Here is a 22,888-nt window from a genome sequence, read left to right as displayed (position 1 = left end):
GACAAAGTCTGCGAGCTAGTGAAACGTTCGTATTGGTTTCCGAAGCTACGGCCGAAGCTTCAGGATCACATCGCGAAGTGCGTTACGTGTATCGCGTTTAACCCGAAACAGAAGAAGTTAGATGGACCGTTGCACCTGGTGGACAAGTCGAACGTGCCCTTCCGGACCGTTCACATTGATCATCTAGGACCGCTGGAGAAGACGAAAGGCAAGAACGAGCACATACTTGCCGTAATCGACGCGTTTACGAAGTACGTTAAATTTTACCCGACCAAGACGACCAACTCGCGCGAAGTATTGAAACATCTGAAATCGTATTTTATCGCATATTCGACACCCGACGTTATCGTGTCCGATCGTGGAACCGCGTTTACTTCCGATCAGTTCAAAGCTTTCGCGAAAGATCACGGATTTCGTCATCAACTCGTCGCGACCGCGTGTCCGCAAGCGAACGGACAGGTCGAACGTTATAATCGAACAGCTATTCCGTTGATAAGTAAACTCGTTGAGACGCGTAACGTTGAATGGGACACCGCGCTGATTGATGCAGAATTCTTGTTGAACAACACCCTGAACCGGTCTATCGGTGACATTCCGTCCCGATTGTTGTTTGGAGTCGTTCAAAAACGCTACGTTTCTGATGATCTTACTAAATTTGTCGATGATTTGAACATGACTGATGAGAGAGATTTGATTGAGATTAGGGAAAATGCGTCGCAAGCGACCAAGAAGTTGCAGGAGTATAACAAAGAACTGTACGATAAACGATGCAAAGTTCGAACTCATTACCACGAAGGTGACCTTGTTTCTATCCGGAGCGTTAAACAAGTCGCAGTTAGAGGCAAATTGCAGCCAAAGTTCAAAGGCCCGTACGTTGTCCAAAAAGTACTTGATCGCAACCGTTACGTTATCTCGGATTTGGATGGTTACCAAGTTTCGAACCGTCGTTTCGAAGGAATATTCGACCCCATGAACATGAGGCTTTACCAGAAGGGACCTGAGGAAGAAATAGGAGATTTTTCCGACTTAGATTCCGATACAGAGTACGAGGAAATTGAGTATTTAGATGAGGAGTTTCAGTAGAAGTTTTGGTAGGAGTTGATGATTTGTTTTGATAGGAAACCACTGCGAAAATTCGATGTATTAACTTGATTTTTCTTTTAGATTTTCATGAACGAGTACGTGTAGGAGTATTAGTAGGGATTAGAAGAGAAATGTATTTGTAGACAAGATTCGACGCCTAAACTCACCTGTTGCGGACAACAAGGAGCGTCAGGATGGACGAGCTGTAGCAATCTACCCGATACAGCCCTGTAAAGAAACCCCACTGAAAATAATTTGTTTTGTTTTGCGTCTCACTTTCCCGTGGGGCGTGACAGTTTGACAGCTCTGCGTTCGCACTTTGCGTTCGCTGTCATCCGGCGAACTTCCGCCACAACCTCGAGCAGCTCATTCTCGAGCCAACCTTCACACAGTAAAGAAGCAAATATACTTTAAAACTAAAAACCACGTTTTCGAGCTTCATCCGAACGTCCGCGAGATTGCCACAGGACCTTTTCAATAAAAACTCCAGATTTTATCTCGCAATATAAAATGGTCCCGTTTGCCCTTAACTTGCTCCATCGCAACATTTACAACTGCAACTCAGCAACATAAAATTGTATCCAACCCCTTTGGCCGGTCCTGCCGTACAACAAAACCCCCCTTTGTTATGCAACAAAGCAGCTTTGTGTCACTCCAGCTTCTGTCAACATTGCCGTTTCGTGACTGTCAAATTCGCTCTCGGTTGGCCAAAGTGTTCCATTTTTCTTTTCTCTTGTGACCCCACACGAAAGTTGCTGATAAAAAAGTGTTCCGTTTCCTTCCGATTCCCGTCGTTGTTATCGCTCAAACTTCCGGCACTTCCCCGCGCACCGATCCGGCTTGTAGAAGGGCGGAATTTTTCGGGTCCCGTGGTGTTAAGTGAAAGGGTAAACAAACCAGTCCGAAGCTTTCGCTAATTGAAACGGCGGGGGCGTAGTCTCTGCGCTGATTGCTTTCTTTCTTGGAACCGCGGACAATAACCGGAAGTGGTTGGGAAGCGGCTGGTACGACATGGACAAAGATTTTCACCGCAGCTCCAACTCGCTGGACTCGGACTCCAAGTCCAGCTCGTTGAATTCGAAACATGGCAACGATACGATTGTAAGTTTTTTTTTATTTTTATGAAGAGCTTGATTAGCGGAGGGGGAATTACCATCACATGGTGGTGACTCAGTTCTGTAAACAAAACTACCTTTAAAAATATGGCATGATAGGGTCCTAAAGCTTTACACATCTTATTTTTATGTACACGTTTAAAAATCATTCCTGTTTTTATTTTTATTTTATTGTTTTTTTTTTAAATTGACTAGAAAAACAATTTAAGAATTTAAGAATTTAAGAATTTAAGAATTTAAGAATTTAAGAATTTAAGAATTTAAGAATTTAAGAATTTAAGAATTTAAGAATTTAAGAATTTAAGAATTTAAGAATTTAAGAATTTAAGAATTTAAGAATTTAAGAATTTAAGAATTTAAGAATTTAAGAATTTAAGAATTTAAGAATTTAAGAATTTAAGAATTTAAGAATTTAAGAATTTAAGAATTTAAGAATTTAAGAATTTAAGAATTTAAGAATTTAAGAATTTAAGAATTTAAGAATTTAAGAATTTAAGAATTTAAGAATTTAAGAATTTAAGAATTTAAGAATTTAAGAATTTAAGAATTTAAGAATTTAAGAATTTAAGAATTTAAGAATTTAAGAATTTAAGAATTTAAGAATTTAAGAATTTAAGAATTTAAGAATTTAAGAATTTAAGAATTTAAGAATTTAAGAATTTAAGAATTTAAGAATTTAAGAATTTAAGAATTTAAGAATTTAAGAATTTAAGAATTTAAGAATTTAAGAATTTAAGAATTTAAGAATTTAAGAATTTAAGAATTTAAGAATTTAAGAATTTAAGAATTTAAGAATTTAAGAATTTAAGAATTTAAGAATTTAAGAATTTAAGAATTTAAGAATTTAAGAATTTAAGAATTTAAGAATTTAAGAATTTAAGAATTTAAGAATTTAAGAATTTAAGAATTTAAGAATTTAAGAATTTAAGAATTTAAGAATTTAAGAATTTAAGAATTTAAGAATTTAAGAATTTAAGAATTTAAGAATTTAAGAATTTAAGAATTTAAGAATTTAAGAATTTAAGAATTTAAGAATTTAAGAATTTAAGAATTTAAGAATTTAAGAATTTAAGAATTTAAGAATTTAAGAATTTAAGAATTTAAGAATTTAAGAATTTAAGAATTTAAGAATTTAAGAATTTAAGAATTTAAGAATTTAAGAATTTAAGAATTTAAGAATTTAAGAATTTAAGAATTTAAGAATTTAAGAATTTAAGAATTTAAGAATTTAAGAATTTAAGAATTTAAGAATTTAAGAATTTAAGAATTTAAGAATTTAAGAATTTAAGAATTTAAGAATTTAAGAATTTAAGAATTTAAGAATTTAAGATTTAAGAATTTAAGAATTTAAGAATTTAAGAATTTAAGAATTTAAGAATTTAAGAATTTAAGAATTTAAGAATTTAAGAATTTAAGAATTTAAGAATTTAAGAATTTAAGAATTTAAGAATTTAAGAATTTAAGAATTTAAGAATTTAAGAATTTAAGAATTTAAGAATTTAAGAATTTAAGAATTTAAGAATTTAAGAATTTAAGAATTTAAGAATTTAAGAATTTAAGAATTTAAGAATTTAAGAATTGAAGAATTTAAGAATTTAAGAATTTAAGAATTTAAGAATTTAAGAATTTAAGAATTTAAGAATTTAAGAATTTAAGAATTTAAGAATTTAAGAATTTAAGAATTTAAGAATTTAAGAATTTAAGAATTTAAGAATTTAAGAATTTAAGAATTTAAGAATTTAAGAATTTAAGAATTTAAGAATTTAAGAATTTAAGAATTTAAGAATTTAAGAATTTAAGAATTTAAGAATTTAAGAATTTAAGAATTTAAGAATTTAAGAATTTAAGAATTTAAGAATTTAAGAATTTAAGAATTTAAGAATTTAAGAATTTAAGAATTTAAGAATTTAAGAATTTAAGAATTTAAGAATTTAAGAATTTAAGAATTTAAGAATTTAAGAATTTAAGAATTTAAGAATTTAAGAATTTAAGAATTTAAGAATTTAAGAATTTAAGAATTTAAGAATTTAAGAATTTAAGAATTTAAGAATTTAAGAATTTAAGAATTTAAGAATTTAAGAATTTAAGAATTTAAGAATTTAAGAATTTAAGAATTTAAGAATTTAAGAATTTAAGAATTTAAGAATTTAAGAATTTAAGAATTTAAGAATTTAAGAATTTAAGAATTTAAGAATTTAAGAATTTAAGAATTTAAGAATTTAAGAATTTAAGAATTTAAGAATTTAAGAATTTAAGAATTTAAGAATTTAAGAATTTAAGAATTTAAGAATTTAAGAATTTAAGAATTTAAGAATTTAAGAATTTAAGAATTTAAGAATTTAAGAATTTAAGAATTTAAGAATTTAAGAATTTAAGAATTTAAGAATTTAAGAATTTAAGAATTTAAGAATTTAAGAATTTAAGAATTTAAGAATTTAAGAATTTAAGAATTTAAGAATTTAAGAATTTAAGAATTTAAGAATTTAAGAATTTAAGAATTTAAGAATTTAAGAATTTAAGAATTTAAGAATTTAAGAATTTAAGAATTTAAGAATTTAAGAATTTTAGAATTTTAGAATTTTAGAATTTTAGAATTTTAGAATTTTAGAATTTTAGAATTTTAGAATTTTAGAATTTTAGAATTTTAGAATTTTAGAATTTTAGAATTTTAGAATTTTAGAATTTTAGAATTTTAGAATTTAAGCATTTAAGCATTTAAGAATTTAAAAATTTAAGAATTTGAGAATTTGAGAATTTGAAAATTTGAGAATTTGAGAAAGAATTTAAGAATTTAAGAAGTGAGGAAGTTAAGAAGTTAAGAGGTTAAGAAACTAAGAAGTTAAGAATTAATTGAATTATACTGTTTAAAATTTTTAGAATAAAAAAAAATTTTTTTGGAATTTAAATATTTTTTTTTTAATTTTTAAATTTTAAAATTTGAAATTTTTAGTATTGAATTTGGATTTTTTGAATTTTGGAATTTTTGAATAATTCCCCATTAAAAAAAAAATTCAAATACATTTTCAATAATGCTTTTAATAATGTTATCGCAATGAGTCGCCACCATGTACCAATAAATAACGCCAATAATACCCTCATAATTCTTCATTCCCTCCAGGTGGCCAACGAATCGTCGTTCACGTATCTCTCAGGCGAGAACATGCAGGACATCAAGAACGATGTGTCGTACATTTGCCCGTACAGCGGACCCGTCGTCGGAACGCTCACAATCACCAACTACCGGCTGCACTTCCGGTCGAACCCCCCGGCCAGCGATAAGGATCCGATCGTGATAGTGGACTGTCCGCTGGGTGCGGTTAGCCGGGTGGAGAAAGTGGGCGGGGCAAGCTCGCGGGGCGAGAACTCGTACGGGATTGACATTTTCTGCAAAGACATGCGGAATTTGCGTTTTGCCCACAAGCAGGAGAATCACTCGCGGCGGACGGTCTACGAGAAGCTGCAGTTGTATTCGTTCCCGCTGTCGCACAACGGACAACTGTTTGCGTTCAACTATAAGGAAAAGTTCCCCGAGGAGGGTTGGAACGTGTACGAGCCGGTGGCGGAACTTCGGCGGATGGGCGTCAACAGCACCAACAACGACACCTGGCGGATTACGAGGATCAACGAAAAGTACGAACTGTGCGACAGTTATCCGTCGGTTTGGGCCGTCCCCAAGTCGGCCAAGGACGAAATGCTCAAACAGGTGGCGAACTTCCGGTCACGCAGTCGTCTTCCGGTGCTGTGCTGGATCCATCCAAAGTCGCTCGCAACGATCACGCGTTGTTCCCAGCCGCTGGTTGGAGTCAGTGGAAAGCGTAGCGAAGCGGACGAAACGTACATCAACTACATCATGGAGGCGAACGCCCAGTCGGACAAGCTGTCGATCTTTGACGCGCGGCCAAATGCGAACGCCATCGCGAACAAGGCCAAGGGTGGGGGTTACGAGTCGGAGGATTCGTACAAGCACGTAGAGTTGACCTTCCTGGACATTCACAACATTCACGTGATGCGCGAGAGCTTGCGGAAGCTGAAGGAGATTTGCTTCCCGGCGAGCGACGACCAGAAGTGGCTTTCCGCGGTAGAGGGCACGCTGTGGCTGAAGCACATCAAGTGTATTCTGGCGGGTGCGGTGCGGATTGTGGATAGGGTGAGTGCTTGATATTGTGGTTTGAACTTATATTTTTGTCGTTCATTTCAGGGCTAGTATCAGATGTTGGACGGCCCTACGGATGATGCCAACGTTGAATAAGTGGTCATAGAAATTTCACCCTGAGTTTTCGCTCGCGTTTTAATGTGCGTAGATAAACTTCCGGAAAGTTTGCCTTGGAAGCGCTTCTTTTCATGTACATCTTCTTGGTATTCTCCCTCTCTTGCATTGAGAATCCCCGGAATTCCTCCTTTTTATCTTCGCTTCCGGAGGTCCTTGTCTTCGGATTCCCGTGCTTGCTCTTATCGTTGGTCATCGGCCGCCGGATATTGAACATATCCTCTTCTTAACGTCCCCGATATGGCCTGAGTTGCTCTTTATGAGCCAGCGCGGCCACGTTTCCAGCCAACACGTGAACAATATGACAATATTGTTTGAAAACCTTTTTATAAAATTTCAATCCATATATTTGGTATACTGTTTTAATGGTTTTTGTACCAAACTACATTGTAGTAATTAATTCACGTTGTAAGTTATAGATATGGGTCATTCCTGGTCAACTGGAGAACTTGGAGGGAACGTTCATCTATCGAACGTTAACAGATATCCCAAGTTTGGTGCTGATTGGACCATCCTTCATTTTTGGCACCGCCCTCTTTTTTGACGATTTTCTAAAAAACTATTTATTCTTTTAATCATAATTTTGCAACTATTTGAGCAAAAGACTTTCTGCAGGTTGCATTTTATAGAAAATTGTCCAAGGAATTCGATAAAAATAAAATTTCAACCCTTAAATGCCCACTAATATTATATTTTAACGTTTTAAGTATTAAAATTAAGTTTTGACAAATTCTTTATATTTTTATTTGTTCTATTTTATCACCATCGTGTTCCCCGGACATTTTTACATAACAATCCATGTATACCTCAAACTAAAATGAACTATTGGCGAGATACAGCGATTTTACTGAAAAAAGTTTGATTTTGCGCTGCACTCTGTCCTATGAATACAAATCCGAAATAAGTTTCTCGCATTTAAAAACCGAACTATGCGGGATTCATCCCTTTTTGTTGAAAAGTACAGTACTTCCGAGTGCTGCGCAAAATCAAACTTTTTTCAGTAAAATCGCTGTATCTCGCCAATAGTTCATTTTAGTTTGAGATCTACATTGATTATTTTGTAAAATTGTCCGGGGAACACGATGGTGATAAAATAAAACAAATAAAAATATAAGGAAATGGTCAAAACTTAATTTTAATACTTGAAACGTTAAAATATAATATTAGTGGGCATTTAAGGGTTGAAATTTAATTTTTATCGAATTCCTTGGACAATTTTCTATAAAATGCAACCTGTAGAAAGTCTTTTGCTCAAAAAGTCGCAAAGTTGTGATTCAAAGAAAAAAAACTGGCGGTGCCAAAAATAGAGGGATGGTCCAATCAACACCAAACTTGGGATTTCTGTTAACTTTCGATAGATGAACGTTCCCTCCAAGTTTGGTCCAAATCGGTGAAGGTCGAGTCCAAAAGTGTACCCAGTTGACCTGGAATGACCCATATACGTGTGCGTGGCAGTTGACATTTGCAAATTGTGATGAATGTTTCTATTGTGCAAAATGTCATGAACGAGCAACAAAACTTGAAGGACGCTAAGTGATTTAACAGGTAGAACATTATGAGTGGTATCTGCCTGCATAGAGCTGAAGAGTCGGAATGAGGAGTGGTTTATTGAACAAATTTTGACGAAGAACTTCGTCTTAGGGCTCTATACGGGGTAGCAATCCAAAATTTCGCGAAACGAAATGAAACGCCGAAGAATGAAACGACTTCCCCAAGGAGAGGGGAAAATCACAGAAGCAGCAAGATTTAGTCGGTGGTCTACCACCGAAGCGAGAGGAGTTCAGCTCTTCTCGCAAGCGCCATAAGGTGATGCCTTCCCTAAATACCACCTAGCTTTCCTCACATAACATTAAAAAATCAAGAATTTAGCTAAATGTAATTTCTTTATTAGTTCTTCGTCATTTTGGTTATGCCTGTTACATTACCACTCCACTTTTTTAAACGTCGATTTTGTAAAAGCTGAATTTATTTTATTTTAATATAATTATAACAAAGCATGTTTAGGCATACATTTTCTCACTTTCCACGTTACCCCAAAGTTGAAAGTTGTTGTTCAATATGTTTTTTTTTGTGTGGCGACCATGACAGAATAGGATCCAAAATGAAAGTTATTTAAGTTTGTCAATAGCTTCAGCGTTAATATAAGGATTTAGGTGGACAGGTAAAGGGTTTCTACAAGAGTGAAAGATCATGTATTTCGTTTTTTGAACATTAAGTGCAAGAGGATTTTCACGTGTAAGAACAAGAAGATCGGATTAAATGTCATTTATAACAGAGTTAACATAGAAACCAGGATAGCATAGTGCCGTATCATCCGCAAATAACATTGTAGTACATGTTAATGGAATATTACCTAAATCATTTACAAAACTAAGAATAACAAAGGACCTTCATTACTTCCTTGGGGAACATCAATTTGAATGGGCAGAGAAAAATTGTTTCTACTATCGAGGGTTACAAATTGTTTTCTATTTGACAATTAACTTTTGATGATGTCGTTTGCTATGCCTCTGATTCCATAATGATCTCATTTTCTCAGTAAAATTGAGTGATTTAAGGTGTCATAAGCCTGTTTTAAACCAAGATATAGTGAACCAACTAAATGTTTTGTTTCAATTTTACCGGAAATAAAATCAACTAATTGAGCGTACTAAAACCCCGATAATAATAAGTTTAATAAGTTTAATAAGCAGTTTTTCTAATATTTTGTTGAAAACAGAAAGCGTTGATATAGGACGTTAATTGTTGCAATAACTTGATTATTGTTGGCTGCCAATTTTTTGGCCCGCGGGCTTGACCGCGGATCGTAGACACCGAGTTGTTCCGCGGTTTTCGACCCACGAGTTGCTGAGATTTTTCCATTTTCTCTCTGTCCCTCCCACTTCACGAGAGACGCGCCTAAATTTTCGTTTGTTTTGGCTGTTCAGTCCAACGAGAAAAGGTAACACCCGTTTCCCTTCGTTACCGACGTTTCGGCTTTTATTTTGAAGCCTTCTTCACTGGATCACTAAAAAATCAGCCAAAACAAAAGAAATAGAAATTGGACAGTCGTTGCGAATTGCAATTGTTTAGATTTAATTCAACTAAAATTTAGCATGAGCATGAGCATGAGCATGAGAGATCACCCATGGTTGCCCCTCCGTTGCTGAACAGAACCGTAATATCCTTTCAGCACTACTGATTATAGGCTTCGACGATCTAGTGGTGTTTCCCTTATCAACAGCATGTATGAATGCGCTGAAAAGATAAAACACCATGATTGCTAAAGCTAGATCAGTTGCGAATAGGTAACAGTCATTGGCCACCAACGGCGCCCGCCATGTCAGTTTGTAGACCTCGATTTTAAGGGACGGGAATGTTAGTTAGCGCAGGTTGCTACTAGGGCAGCTGATTTACTCTGTGCTTACACCCCACGAGCGCCAGGAACCTGAAAACTTGTTCGTAGGATAGGGTGTTTGGTCAGGATTCATCATAGAAGATGATGATGCGACCCAAAATCATAGCATTTGTTGAACGGTATTTTGTATTATTCTCAAGGCAAGCAATCGGATGCTGCGGATGAGACATTTCCCGTTTATCTGTTGGTAAATATTAAATGAAATGGTCTAGTCTTAAACAGCCGGCTGTGGAAAGATAGAACCAAAATCATTTGTAATTAAAACTGAAGGGTTGAACAGTGTAATTTTTAACTTGAGATGATTTCACGAGTTTTGAATGATTGATGTTTAGTGAGGTACTGATTAACTATGCGAACGACGAGTTACGATGTTTATCGAGATGAAATGGTATGATAGGGTTTTGTTGTTGTTGCACACCGACAACGGACGCGAAAAATTTACCGACCCGACGAAAAGGCATCGCAAATCGAACGGAAGAACGAAAAACACACTGCGACGGACGCGAAAAATTTTGCGACCAAACGAAAAGGTATCGCAAATCGAACTGGCTAACTGTCATCGGGACAGTCAAAGCCAGCCGCACCTTCACACGCACGCGAACGGAAGAACGAAAAACACACTGCGACGGACGCGAAAAACTTTGCGACCAAACGAAAAGGCATCGCAAATCGAACTGGCTAACTGTCATCGGGACAGCCAAAGCCAGCCGCACCTTCACACGCACACACGCACGCGAAAAAAAAACGAAAAACACACTGCGACGGACGCGAAAAATTTTTCGACCAAACGAAAAGGCATCGCAAATCGAACTGGCTAACTGTCATCGGGACAGTCAAAGCCAGCCGCACCTTCACACGCACGCGAACGGAAGAACGAAAAACACACTGCGACGGACGCGAAAAACTTTGCGACCAAACGAAAAGGCATCGCAAATCGAACTGGCTAACTGTCATCGGGACAGCCAAAGCCAGCCGCACCTTCACACGCACACACGCACGCGAAAAAAAAACGAAAAACACACTGCGACGGACGCGAAAAAATTTTCGACCAAACGAAAAGGCATCGCAAATCGAACTGGCTAACTGTCATCGGGACAGTCAAAGCCAGCCGCACCTTCACACGCACGCGAACGGAAGAACGAAAAACACATTGCGACGGACGCGAAAAATTTTGCGACCAAACGAAAAGGCATCGCAAATCGAACTCGTTTAGATTTAATTCAACTAAAATTTAGGTAGAAAAACTTGATTACCTCTGGATCATCCTAAACCTTTTCACAAAATCCTGGGATCACACAAAAAAGATTTCTACTCACCGACTGCGAACCTGGCACTTGCCATCGAAACGTTTAGCAAACATCCGCAGCTTGTCCAACGACTTACGCACCAACCCAGGAAAGAAAACTAATTAAAGTTGGTACATTGTTCTAGAAATTCTAAAAATAGAGAATATAGAATGCTACGAAATGTTTGGGGTCGTGCTATTTTTTGTTACGCTCATACGTTACTCATGGAAATTCTAGGGCAAACGTGCGCTTCCCTAACGCGGACGTAAACTTCGAATACCTATATCTATAAAGTGGGTCTCTGAATATGCACTGCTGGTTGAATCAAGTGTAATTATTCGAACATCTAACTAACTTAATTCAATTATTCGTTTATTTTTAAAGCAAAAAGTTTGCATGAAGAAGAAAATGAGAGAAGCCACCCTTGAACTCCTGCTTAGCGTGCTGCAGAGTTGCAGCAGACTGGTTCTGACGTTAGCAGTAAGCACTTGGTTGTCCTGCAGGTCTGCTTGCAGCGATTTGGCCTACTATGTGAATATTTGCAACGGAATTTTCAATTCATCAATATACTTCAGCTGAAACGGATTCACATCCGAGTCTTGCTCGTAGTTCTCATCTCCTTGTTTGACATAGTCCAGATTCCAAAGTCTGGACGATTTTTGTTCAGTTTTTGCATCCGAAATATTTAAAAAAAAATTAAGTCCGTCCTGATTCAACGCCCTCGTTGATAGCTCTGTAAAGCCAAATTCACCTGAAAGCTCGCTGAATAGTGGACGAAACACTGCAATGTCCAGTAGCTACCCGTTCATTACCGTTTTACAGCGTTAAACAGATTCTGGATGCATTCTTGGCGGGTGCTAGGTTCTGTAGAAACATCTTGATCATTACCACGAGCACAAATTTTACTCCAATTCTCATTCGAAAATATTCGAGCTCCTCCTGATTCTACTTTGTTGGTACTCGGCACTCTGTTCTTGAAAAAAGCACTTTGATTGTTGAAACACCCAGCATACTTCGATTTATAAACCAGGCCTAGGTATGGCGAGATTCATGTGTTTCGTTATTATTTGTTAAGAAACGTAGGATGTTGAAAGATGTTTAATGAAATAGTGACAAAAAGGTGAGGCGCAGTCCCTGAGCAGTGCGCGGGTTTTAATGGTTTGAATGTCTTGGTAATCTTCTCCATAAACTTCCTAAATTCTAGCAATTTGGCATTAATATAAATTCTGATCAATCGTACTCAAATCAAAGATTCTTCATAGCATTACATTTTGTTGTTATTTTTAACAAATTGTTTTTATTAATGAAAATTTGAACAATGATGTTTTTTTCATTTCTCATCCCAAAACAGATCGAAAACATGCGCATGTCCGTGGTGGTCCACTGTTCCGACGGCTGGGACCGCACCTCACAGCTAACGGCCCTCGCAATGCTGCTGCTGGATCCGTACTACCGCACCCTCAAAGGCTTCCAGGTGCTCATCGAGAAGGAATGGCTTAGCTTTGGGCACAAATTTGAACAGGTAGCTGCTAAAAACTGCGTTTAAAGAATATTTTAACGAGTTTCACCTTTTCCCTTACAGCGCATTGGCCACGGCGACAACCACCACTCGGACGCGGACCGGTCGCCGGTGTTCCTGCAGTTTATCGACTGCGTGTGGCAGATCTCGAAGCAGTTCCCGCACGCGCTCGAGTTCACCGAGTACTTCCTCATCACGGTGCTGGACCACCTGTACTCGTGCCGGTTCGGGACGTTCCTGTACAACACGGAGCGGGAACGCACCCAGAATGGTGAGTTGGGGTGGGTGATGAATTTTGGATGGGGCTCGGTGAAATTTTGGTCATACAGTGTGTCCTTGGGTGAAGTCTGGGGGTGGAGGTGGGAAATGCCAGAGATGAACTCGGGAATCAATACTGATTTAATTAAATGCAATTAGCTCGGATGACAGTGTGCCGTTTGTGGTGTAGCGTGGTGGCAGCTGGGAAAGGTAGACGGTTCACATAAATGTGCCGATTGGATTAGTGACTAGGGCCGGAGGGCACACTGAGTGAAACGTACCGTTTATAGGTGTTAAATTAAACTTTCTACGATAGTTGGTGAACAACTGTGTCGAGGAGTGCGAATAGATTCGTCTAATCTGAAAAATTGTTTTAAATTTATAACAAAAAAAAAAGCAAAGTAATCCACTTTAACGACCCCCGGGTCTTTTGTGGTCTCTGTTGCAAGTTTCTGCTCATTTCTAGGCGTCCGAAGGTTATGTGTGGTGAGTCACCCAAAACCTCTTTTACGCAAATGGACCGACGTTTTACTTCCCCATCCGATAGAAGGCGTGGTCAGGCAAATCTCGTCTCGAAAAATGCCACCGGGTCCGTCTGGGATTGAACTCAGGCCATACTGGGATTCAGAGGCTACCACGCTAACCACTGAACCACCGGACCCGGCTATTTATAACAACACTCCTCAAAACTCCAGCTCAAAAGAAAAGTCACACAATTCAGACTCTCGTTAAACGTTGACTGAGCCCTTCTTTCAAATCTATAGTTTTATTTGAAAAGGTCTTGTGAACATGGAAATCTCCTAGCTTATAGGATATTGAAAGTGAAACAAAAAAAAACACTAGAATTATACTTTGTCCGTCTGATTATGACACTCTGCTGTCGTTCATCTAGCCGCTCACACAGTTAACCTTCGACTGCCCTAATTTATATTCGTTTTTTTTTTATTTTTCCGTGTTTAGGAGGTCATTTTGAGCAACTTTTGTTCTACGAAAAACTTGACTTCTCTTGTTTTATGTTTTTCTTGTTTTATTTTTAGTATTTTTCAATTCAACTCGGTTTTATTAGTAAATAATCATGTTACTATTAGTTCATTTGCACTACATAACAGAGTTTTGTAGTTCCTTTCAGCTGTGTGTTAAATCTCAATCCATTTTGGAACGATTATTGCTTATAACTAAGAGATTAACAGAGAAATTGCAAAGGAAAGGGGATAGAAATAAAAAAAGCTTAAACCAGATCACAATTATTATTTTTCATCTTTTGTAGATGTACCCAATCATTAGCTCCCCGAGGGCCAGAAATTCATACCCCTTGTAACGGCAGGTCCGAAACCGCGTTGTCATCTCACCCGCTAGAGCAAAAAACTCCGGCAAGGTGAAGAGATCTTCTCCGGTGACGATCATGACAGGCGTTTTGTGACAACTACAAAAAAATCTAAAATAGCGTGGTGATTATTACACTTACTTCAGGGCCGTAGCCAGGATTTTTGTTCGGGGGGGGCTTGGGTTCAAAAATTCAAAGGATATGGAAATCAGCAAATCAGAAATACCATTTGTTTAAATTCACCTGATGAACGGTATAATTATTGAGACGAATTATAAAACTGTAAAATAATGTATCCAAAAAAGATTTAAAAAAGGTTCATCCATGTTTAAAAAAATTAAATTGAAGAAAATGCTTCATCAAAAATCCACTTTTTTCATATATAAGGACTTGAAAAGAAAGTGATTTTCTGACGTTTTCTTGGATTGTTGAAATTTCAACGAATTTCAAGATAAACTGTCCGCTAGCAAGTTATCGTTAAATTTAAAATATACCCTGAATAAATTATTAATAAAAAATGTCCGAAGAATGTTAACTTATCTCACTTATGTATAATTTCGTTTTTCTACAAATCTGGATGAAAAACTTATGAACAAATTGGTAAATTTATACTATCTAATTTCAAACCGTCAAGATTTAAATTTATAGCTGTGTGTATGTTTTGATGACAAATTTTATAAATAAAGACTTTGAACGGTAAAAAAAGTAGCACGATTTTTAAACAAAATAAAACTCATAACTTAACTTTTCTTGAAATTTTCTTTAAAAAACATAAACACTGTTTTATTTAAATTGTTTTAAGGCTATTGTGGCTTTTGCTTATTTTCTTAAGCTAATGCAACCTCTCCCAACCAAAAAAAGTTTAATTATTGGTTGAATTAAATGTATAAAGAGATATTAAGAAATGCTAAACAAAATATAAACGTCACAATATTTACTGAAAAAAATGTATTTATTGAAAGCAAGCATAAATCATAGTTTGATTTTCTCGATTAAATCAAACAAAAAAAAATGCTGAAAAATTGCTCCAGAATTTTGAGCATTGATGAAATTTTGCAAATTGATGAAAAAATATAAATCAGATCCTTTCTAAAAGTTTTTTTATAGCAAATAATATATGGTTGAGTTCTGTCAAAATTTTATCTTCGAATAAATATAGTTCAATTTTTCCTTTCATATGACTGATCAAACAGTTCAATTTCAAATTGAATAAATCCAGCAAAAAGTATCACAAAATGCGTATAAACATTATTATAGGTATGCTAGAGTATATATATGTAATAATCTATAAATTCATAAAAAAAACATTTATTTAAAAAAAATACGTCTTTTCCGATTTTCGACAAAAAATCCTAAATTCACAGTAATCTTTAAAGAGCACTATTTCATTAAAAAAAAAAGCTAAAATAAACACTATCCAATGTATTGAAAATAGTGTACAAACAATTACGCAAAATTCTCAAATGAGAATTTGATTTAAAGGTTTGTCTACTCGTTCCTGAGACACAGCTTCTTGAAATTTAAAATAAAATTGTACGATGAAAAATATAAATAAATATAATTACGATTAACACATTGAAATCTTCAATTACTTTTATTGCTCTCCGAACTGTTTTTTAATCTGAAATGAGTTTTGATAGAAAATATGATTTTACATGAAAATAAGAGAAATATGAATGTTTTACTAAACTGTTGGTAAACATGGTTGTGTTAGTTCTAGGAACGGCTAATGCACTCTTAATCTTTTTTAGCAAAATAAAAAAAAATACATATCATAATATTTTTTTTCATTTCCCTCATTTAACTAATAAAAATGATGTAAAATTATATAATATCATGACTCTGGAAACAAAATCCTACAATTTTTAAGGATTTAGAAATTGTTTATTTACGAAATCTGGTTCAATGAAAAGTCAAGAAAACTTGACATAAGAATGTTTAAAACAATGAGATATTTCCTGTAAATCTAATCTACGTCTGACATTTTGCTATTAGAACCATATTTAACATTCAAAAGGAAATAAAAAAAACTGTTGCCCTATCATGCTAGTACGAAGCACGGAAGTAACGAAAAATTCCATATAAAAAACGCTCAAGCAATGGACAACGAAAGGGTCACGAAAATATTTTTGTCAGGCGGTAAGCAGCTGAAAGGGAACATAATCAAAACGTGGCATTTGACGATTCTTCGCGCGCTAATTGTGTGCAATATTTTTTGATGAAAAAAATCAAATAACTTAAGTTTGTTTATTTGAATGCGACTGAAAATTAAAAACGTTTGAAAAATTTTGTATATGTTAAAAAAAAACTATTCAAAATACATAATTTCCTAAAAACGCAGAGTCGAACATTTAAAGGATAGAGTTCGTTTTTTACTAAGAGTGAAGTTAAAAATTAGGGAAAGCCATTACAATAATCATTTAATTTTCGGGAAAAACTGAAAAACTCAACAATTTATAAATTGTAGAATAAAATAATAAAAATATAGTCCATTTAAAATATTTAGGAATGCAAAATTTTTAGAATTAGGTAATTTTAAAATCAAAAACAATAAAAAACGCAAAATTAAAAAAAATAGAAAATTTAAAATGTGGAGGATTTCAAAATTCAGTAATTTAAGAATTTTTAAATTCAAATATTCCAAAATACAAGGTAAAAACACTTTGAAATAAATAAAATGAAATCTAAAATTATTTAAATTGGGAAATTTTCAAATTTAAAATAAGGCCTCTGCGAATATTTTTGATTAAATTTATATCTCTCGATTCTGGCCAAGGTCGAGGGGGCGGGGCAAAAGCAAATAAAAAATATATATAAAAAAATTATAAAACATGTTTTTTTTATTTTAAATATGTTTTAAAATGCATTTTGTACCAGTTGTTTTGCATCCAAAGTTTTCAAAATATCCGGCTAGTGACGAAAACTTTTTTTCTGTACTGTACATCGAAATTTTAGAAAAAAAATAAAATATTTTCAGCGAGGCAAAACATGTCGTATTTTTGACGTAAGAAAATGCACTTCAATTTGTTTTCTACATAATGGTGTGAAGTTATTTAAAACTTATGTTTTATTTGTCCTTCGATTTTTCAGACGAGTTGCAGGAGAGACAGAAATATGTAATAAAAAAAATAATTAGAATTGTTTATTATTAAAAATTAAAACTCTGAAATTATACATTTAAAAATGCTGGAAATTCAAAAAATCAGAAAGTCTAAAGCTTGAAAACAGAAAAGTATAAAAATAAAATATAAATCAGAAATTAAATAATGAGAAAATTAAAAAAATCACGTAAAAAACTTTCCAAATATAAACTCCATAATAAATTCAAGAATTAAAAAAAAATATTCAAGATAATAGAAACAATATATTGGGAATTTTTAGCTTTAATTTAATATTTTTTTCCATTTTGAATATTTTAATCATTTAATTTTTTTCCCTCAAGCTGATACGTATTTCGTTGTTATTAACACGGACAGAAATCCTGCAAGCTAATCCGGAACTCTAAGTTGTTGAATTTGTCAACATTGAAATGTTTCCAAAATCGTAATCATTTTTTTCGATTTTGAATAACAATCTTGTCAGTATTGAAAAAATTTACAAAAGTAAATCTTTCCCAGTTCCTGAGGGGAACACCCTTGAAGAGTATCGGGGCCGGCATTTACAAAGCGGATTCAGTGGCAATTTCATTCTCAACTTAATGTTAACATGTTAAGGTTAATGTTAACATTTCATAGGTCGCCTCCCTAAGGTGTCGTGATAAGGTCCAGTTTGTGACGATACACTACCTTACCTTTACTAAGCAATCAAATCCAGAAGAGAAAAGATCACCAGTTGTGTTGGTCCGAGCCGGGATTTGAACCCCGATCTACCGCTTACTAGGCGGAAGCGTTACCACTAGGCTACGTGGCTCGGTCATCAAAATTAAAAAAAAACTTTAAACATGAAAATTGGGACGGTATTTCTGATTATAGTCTAAATTTAATAAAATGTTCTTCATATCAAATGCTCAAGATTTCCAACATTTTGATTTGAATATTAGATCCGAATATTTGTGAAAAATAAGGTATACCGTAATCTGGGGTGAATCGGGACTACAGTCTGAATAGGGACAGCAGTTTTTAGAGCACTTAAAGCTTTTAAATTTGGAAATGGATGTACACATTTTGTTGGCCTGAGTCTGTTCTAACCGAAACCAACCAGAAAAATCAAAATATTGTACTCCAACATGGTTAAAACTACTGTCCCAATTCGCCCCATGTGTCCCGATTGACCCCAGTTTACGGTATTTTGAAAAATGTAGCAAACAAACCTTTTGGAAATATACTGAAGGTCCCCAAAAGAAGTCTCGATTATCGATTCTAGATAATCGAATCATGAAAAAATAAAAAGGGTATTTTTATTTACTTGATGTCAAAATCAAATTCGGCTTCAGCCACCTCAATTCAGTCAAATTCAATATTTCATCACCGCCATTATGACCGCTTTCTCAAAATCACTTTAGGAAAGTGCCGTACTTAAGCTCGAAAATCAAAAATAACACACATTTTTTTCTTGTTTCGTTTTATCGAAGTTAAATTATTGCAAGTTCTGCGGGAAATCGAGACTGGGCTGAACATTATTTGACCTAGGCGCCCTTTAGACACTTGTTCTTCTTTCTTCTTTGAAAGAAAGCCCAGCGTCTCAGTGTAGGATAGATTTTGCACCAAAGTAAAACGATGTTCAAATATGCAGCTCAATTGTTAAATATTGGATCTATATTCCACAAAGTTTTTGCCCGGCAATGGACGCAAAATTTACATAGTATGATCAATGTATTCTAGATTCTCTATCTAAAAATCTATATCTGGGAGAATGAAAGAGAACACACAATCATCGATTTTAGATTTTTTTTTCGATAGTACATAATAAAAAAAATATGGGAAAAATTTCGGGGGGGGGGGCTGCAGCCCGGTAGCCCCCCCCCCCTGGCTACGGGCCTGACTTACTTAATTTCTCGAAAGTAAGATTTCAGTCTAACATCGACAAATTCCAATCGAAATTTAACTATCGAAAAATCTCGATCATGGATCGAGTAATTATGATCGAGGATGTGAAATTACGATCGAAGTTTGTAATAGCATTTTTGCGTTGGTTTTTATTGAAACGTTGAAAATACATAGGACTTGGGTTAGATAACCTCGCTTAAATTCAAAAATTGAAGTATTTTCAAATTCAGAAACTTAATTTTTTTACAATTTTTAAAGTTTTAAAAATTTATGAAATTTTTTGAAATTTTTAAAAATTTGGATCCCAGAATTTAAAAAAATTACATTTGATTTTTGAAACCCTTGTTTTTTTATTCTTTGATTTATTTTTTAATATTTTGAACTTTTTTGAAATAAAAAATAAATAAAATTATTGAAGTTTTAAAAATTCTTAAATTTGGAGTTTTTCCAAAAAAATTGTACTTGTTGAATTTTATTTTTTTTATTTTAAATTTTTATTTTTTTTAAATTTATAACTTGAGATTTTTCAATTTTCTTTGATTTTTTTTGGATTTTAAAATTATAAAAAAAATATTTTTTTACTTTAATATAAATAATTTAAAAAAACATGCTGACATAGACAAATTATGATCGTGAAGTTTCGGTCGAGAAATCTAGATCGTGAGCCGAGAAATTATTATCAAAATATTCCGATCAAGTGCAATAATCATCACGACTTTTAAAACTTTCGCTTTTGTTTGATACTCAACGCAAACTCAATAACACAGAGAAAAAACATTTTAAAATTTCGTATTTTTGTAACTTTTTTCGTTAGGTTTATGTCCCTCGACTATGACCAAAACTTTGAAAATTATTTGCAACGGGCACTAATTTTAAAAAATGAACAACTGCTATTATTTTCAAAAAAGTTACCTAAAAATGCCTATAACTTGAAAATGGTGCACTTAACAAAATTTTACTCAAGTATTTTCTGATTGCAAATTCAATTTTACATCGAAAAATGAATTTGAAAAATTTTTGCGACCGGTTTTTCGATTTAGAAAAAAAAATCAATATTGATTAAAAAAAGTCATAACTCAGTCACAGATTTTTTGCACATTCTGAAAATTTCTGAAAAGTTGGCATTTGATGCCCCCTATAACATATCAAAAAATAAAAAAAATAGTATTTTTTTTTTTGCAAATCAAGTTTTAGTGACAAAAAGTGAAACTAAAAATCATCAAAAAAAAATTTACCGTGTATAATTTTTTTTCAGTGTAGTCCTTATCCATACCGAAGACACAAAATCGATCAAAAAAATTCCTTCAAAATATTTATGAATTTTCATATATCATTTTTGTATGGACAGCTGCAAATTTGTATGGAAAATTATATGTGTGCTAAGTGAATTTCTTTTCATGAACATTTTCTTCCATGGCTGCTGCCGATTTATTTGTCCATTCCTTTTTTACCCGATGTGCCGACACTGATTGTTTGATCAAACTTTACCCCGGGCTGGCAGCCCGGCGTCAACACGGTCTACCTTGTGACCCCTAACGAGGCATTAGGACAAATTCGCATACAAGCTTCCCCCGTTTCCCCTCTCGTTCAAACACAAACCTCCGTAGTGGAAAGTCGAGGGGTGGGCAGTTTTTTGTCAGTTTTATGTGTGTGAGTGTACTTTCTGGTTTTTCACCTGACCACCGAGGCACGACACCGATTTGCATTTTCCCTCCTGTCTCCGGTTTCTACTCTCTGATCAAATTAAAGGGGAAGGGAGATGTTGTGCAACATGATTTAACCAATTTGTTCTGTCGTTCTGTTCCTTTTTCCCCCACGTAGATCTCAAGAATCGCACCGTTTCGCTGTGGTCGTTCATCAACTCGTCCAGCGACCAGTACCGGAACCCGCTGTACGGCGGCCGGAACAACCTGACGCAGCACATGGTGCTGAAGCCGGTGGTCAGCATGCGGCACATCCGGCTCTGGAAGGGCCTGTACTGCCGGTGGAATCCGAGCATGCGGCAGCAGGATCCGGTGTACGTGCGGACGCGGGAACTGCTCGCGCTGCAGGACCAGCTGATCAAGCAGGTCGAGGAGATTCGGCTCGAGAAGAGCCAGGGTGGGCAGGGACAGAGCGGATCGCGCGGGCCGGGCACCGGGCGGATGACCTCGCCGCTGGGGCATTAGGTTGTTGCGAGTTTATTGTTTTACTGATTTTAATTTTATTTTCGAAAAAAGAAACTGCCTTACAACAGGCTTTGCGAGTGGGAGAAACGACTAGCGAATATTAGTGACACTCAACAAGTATTTTCCAATGAAAAAGAAACAAGTATAACATTTAACGAATCGGGTCCTCGCGGTCGGTCGGTGAGTGCGAATGTGTTGCAAGCTAAAAGCGTGTTCCAAAGAGGGAAGAAAATTGCGTGTGCGCGAGAAAGAGAGAAAGGTAAGCTCGAGGAGAGGATTAGAAATGAGTTAGCGATAAGGGCGGCCACATGCTGCAAATACTGCTTTTGTTACAAACTACTTTATAGTCTTATTTTAATTAATTTGCTTCCCTTCATCCCCATCGTTTTATAATCACCCACTTTACGTTTAGCAGTATGTAATGTTGCAGAAAAGTGCGCGGCAAACCGTTTTGTAGTTGTTTAAGGCAGAAAATGTTATAACGTCTATTATTATTAAACCATATAAGCAAACCCACGTTCGTACGAAACCGCAAACGTGCGGGCTTGTTGTATATCCAAACTACTATAAATAAATAAATAAATACACACATTCTAAGCTGTGGCAGGAACTGACCCCGGTGCAACCGTCGCTATCCTGCTGGAAAGAAGAAGAGCCGTCTGGTTAATAAAGTGTACGAACCAACACACGCATTTTATGAAAAGTGAAAATTTTGTTCGAGTGTTTTCATTGATTCCGAAAGTCCAGAAACGTCCCCAATCTTTACCCTCTGTTTCAGGATAATTAGTTTTGGGACCAAAGTGCTCTCATTGCGACGATCGAAACCTGGGATAATCTTAAGAAAGGGGTTTTCAACTTGAATCGAGGGTGATTTCACAAGAAAAAGGGTTAATTCGATTCCAATGTACTTTAATGTGGTATGTTTGGGTAGCATTAACGGAAAGGGGTTCTGTCTAATTGTTATTGTTACGATCCAGTAGGAGGGTGCGTTCCAGTGGGCTAGAAAATAATTATTGTAGTTAGGTGTTGTTTTCTTAGTGACTCGAGTTTAAAATTTCGATGAAATGTTAATACCTTGTTCAAAGTCATAGCAAATGTAAAGTTGAGTTTAAAAACATCATTGATACAAAATATTTCACCGTATTTTTGAAGGTTGTTAATCGATAAAATTATCGTCTGACGATAACGATAACAGTTGTTGATAATTCTATAGGCGATGATCTTATCGCCGATAATATACGATAACTCATTTTTAAAATCTTTCAAAAAATCGATTGATTTAACCATATCATGTTAAATTTTCTATGCTTTCACTAAGAATATATTTTTTGAAAATGTAGTAGGCCGTTGCCAATATTTTTTGAAGTTTATGTCCCTCGACTCTGACCGAAGTCGAGGGGGCAAAAAATAAAAAAGTATAAAAATTGAAATTACGAGCCATGATATCAACATTTTAATGAAAAAAGTGTTTTAAAATGCATTATAC

The 22,888-nt window shown here is 35.0% G+C and overlaps 1 protein-coding gene across 1 annotated transcript; it reads left to right on the top strand.

Annotated features, from left to right (window-relative positions):
- Positions 1-1,741: 1,741 nt before the first annotated feature.
- On the top strand, positions 1,742-22,112 carry LOC6038625 (myotubularin-related protein 2). Its single transcript, XM_038255131.1, has 5 exons — positions 1,742-2,184; positions 5,317-6,345; positions 12,500-12,670; positions 12,731-12,938; positions 21,056-22,112. The coding sequence occupies exons 1-5, from the start codon at positions 2,095-2,097 to the stop codon at positions 21,400-21,402; spliced, it is 1,845 nt and encodes a 614-aa protein (XP_038111059.1). The 5' UTR covers positions 1,742-2,094; the 3' UTR covers positions 21,403-22,112.
- Positions 22,113-22,888: the final 776 nt, after the last annotated feature.

The sequence above is a fragment of the Culex quinquefasciatus genome, chromosome 2 (genome assembly GCF_015732765.1).
Source record: "Culex quinquefasciatus strain JHB chromosome 2, VPISU_Cqui_1.0_pri_paternal, whole genome shotgun sequence".
Classification (NCBI taxonomy): domain Eukaryota; kingdom Metazoa; phylum Arthropoda; class Insecta; order Diptera; family Culicidae; genus Culex; species Culex quinquefasciatus.
The sequence above is the reverse complement of the archived record's forward strand: the minus strand, read 5'-3'. Positions and strand labels throughout refer to the sequence as shown.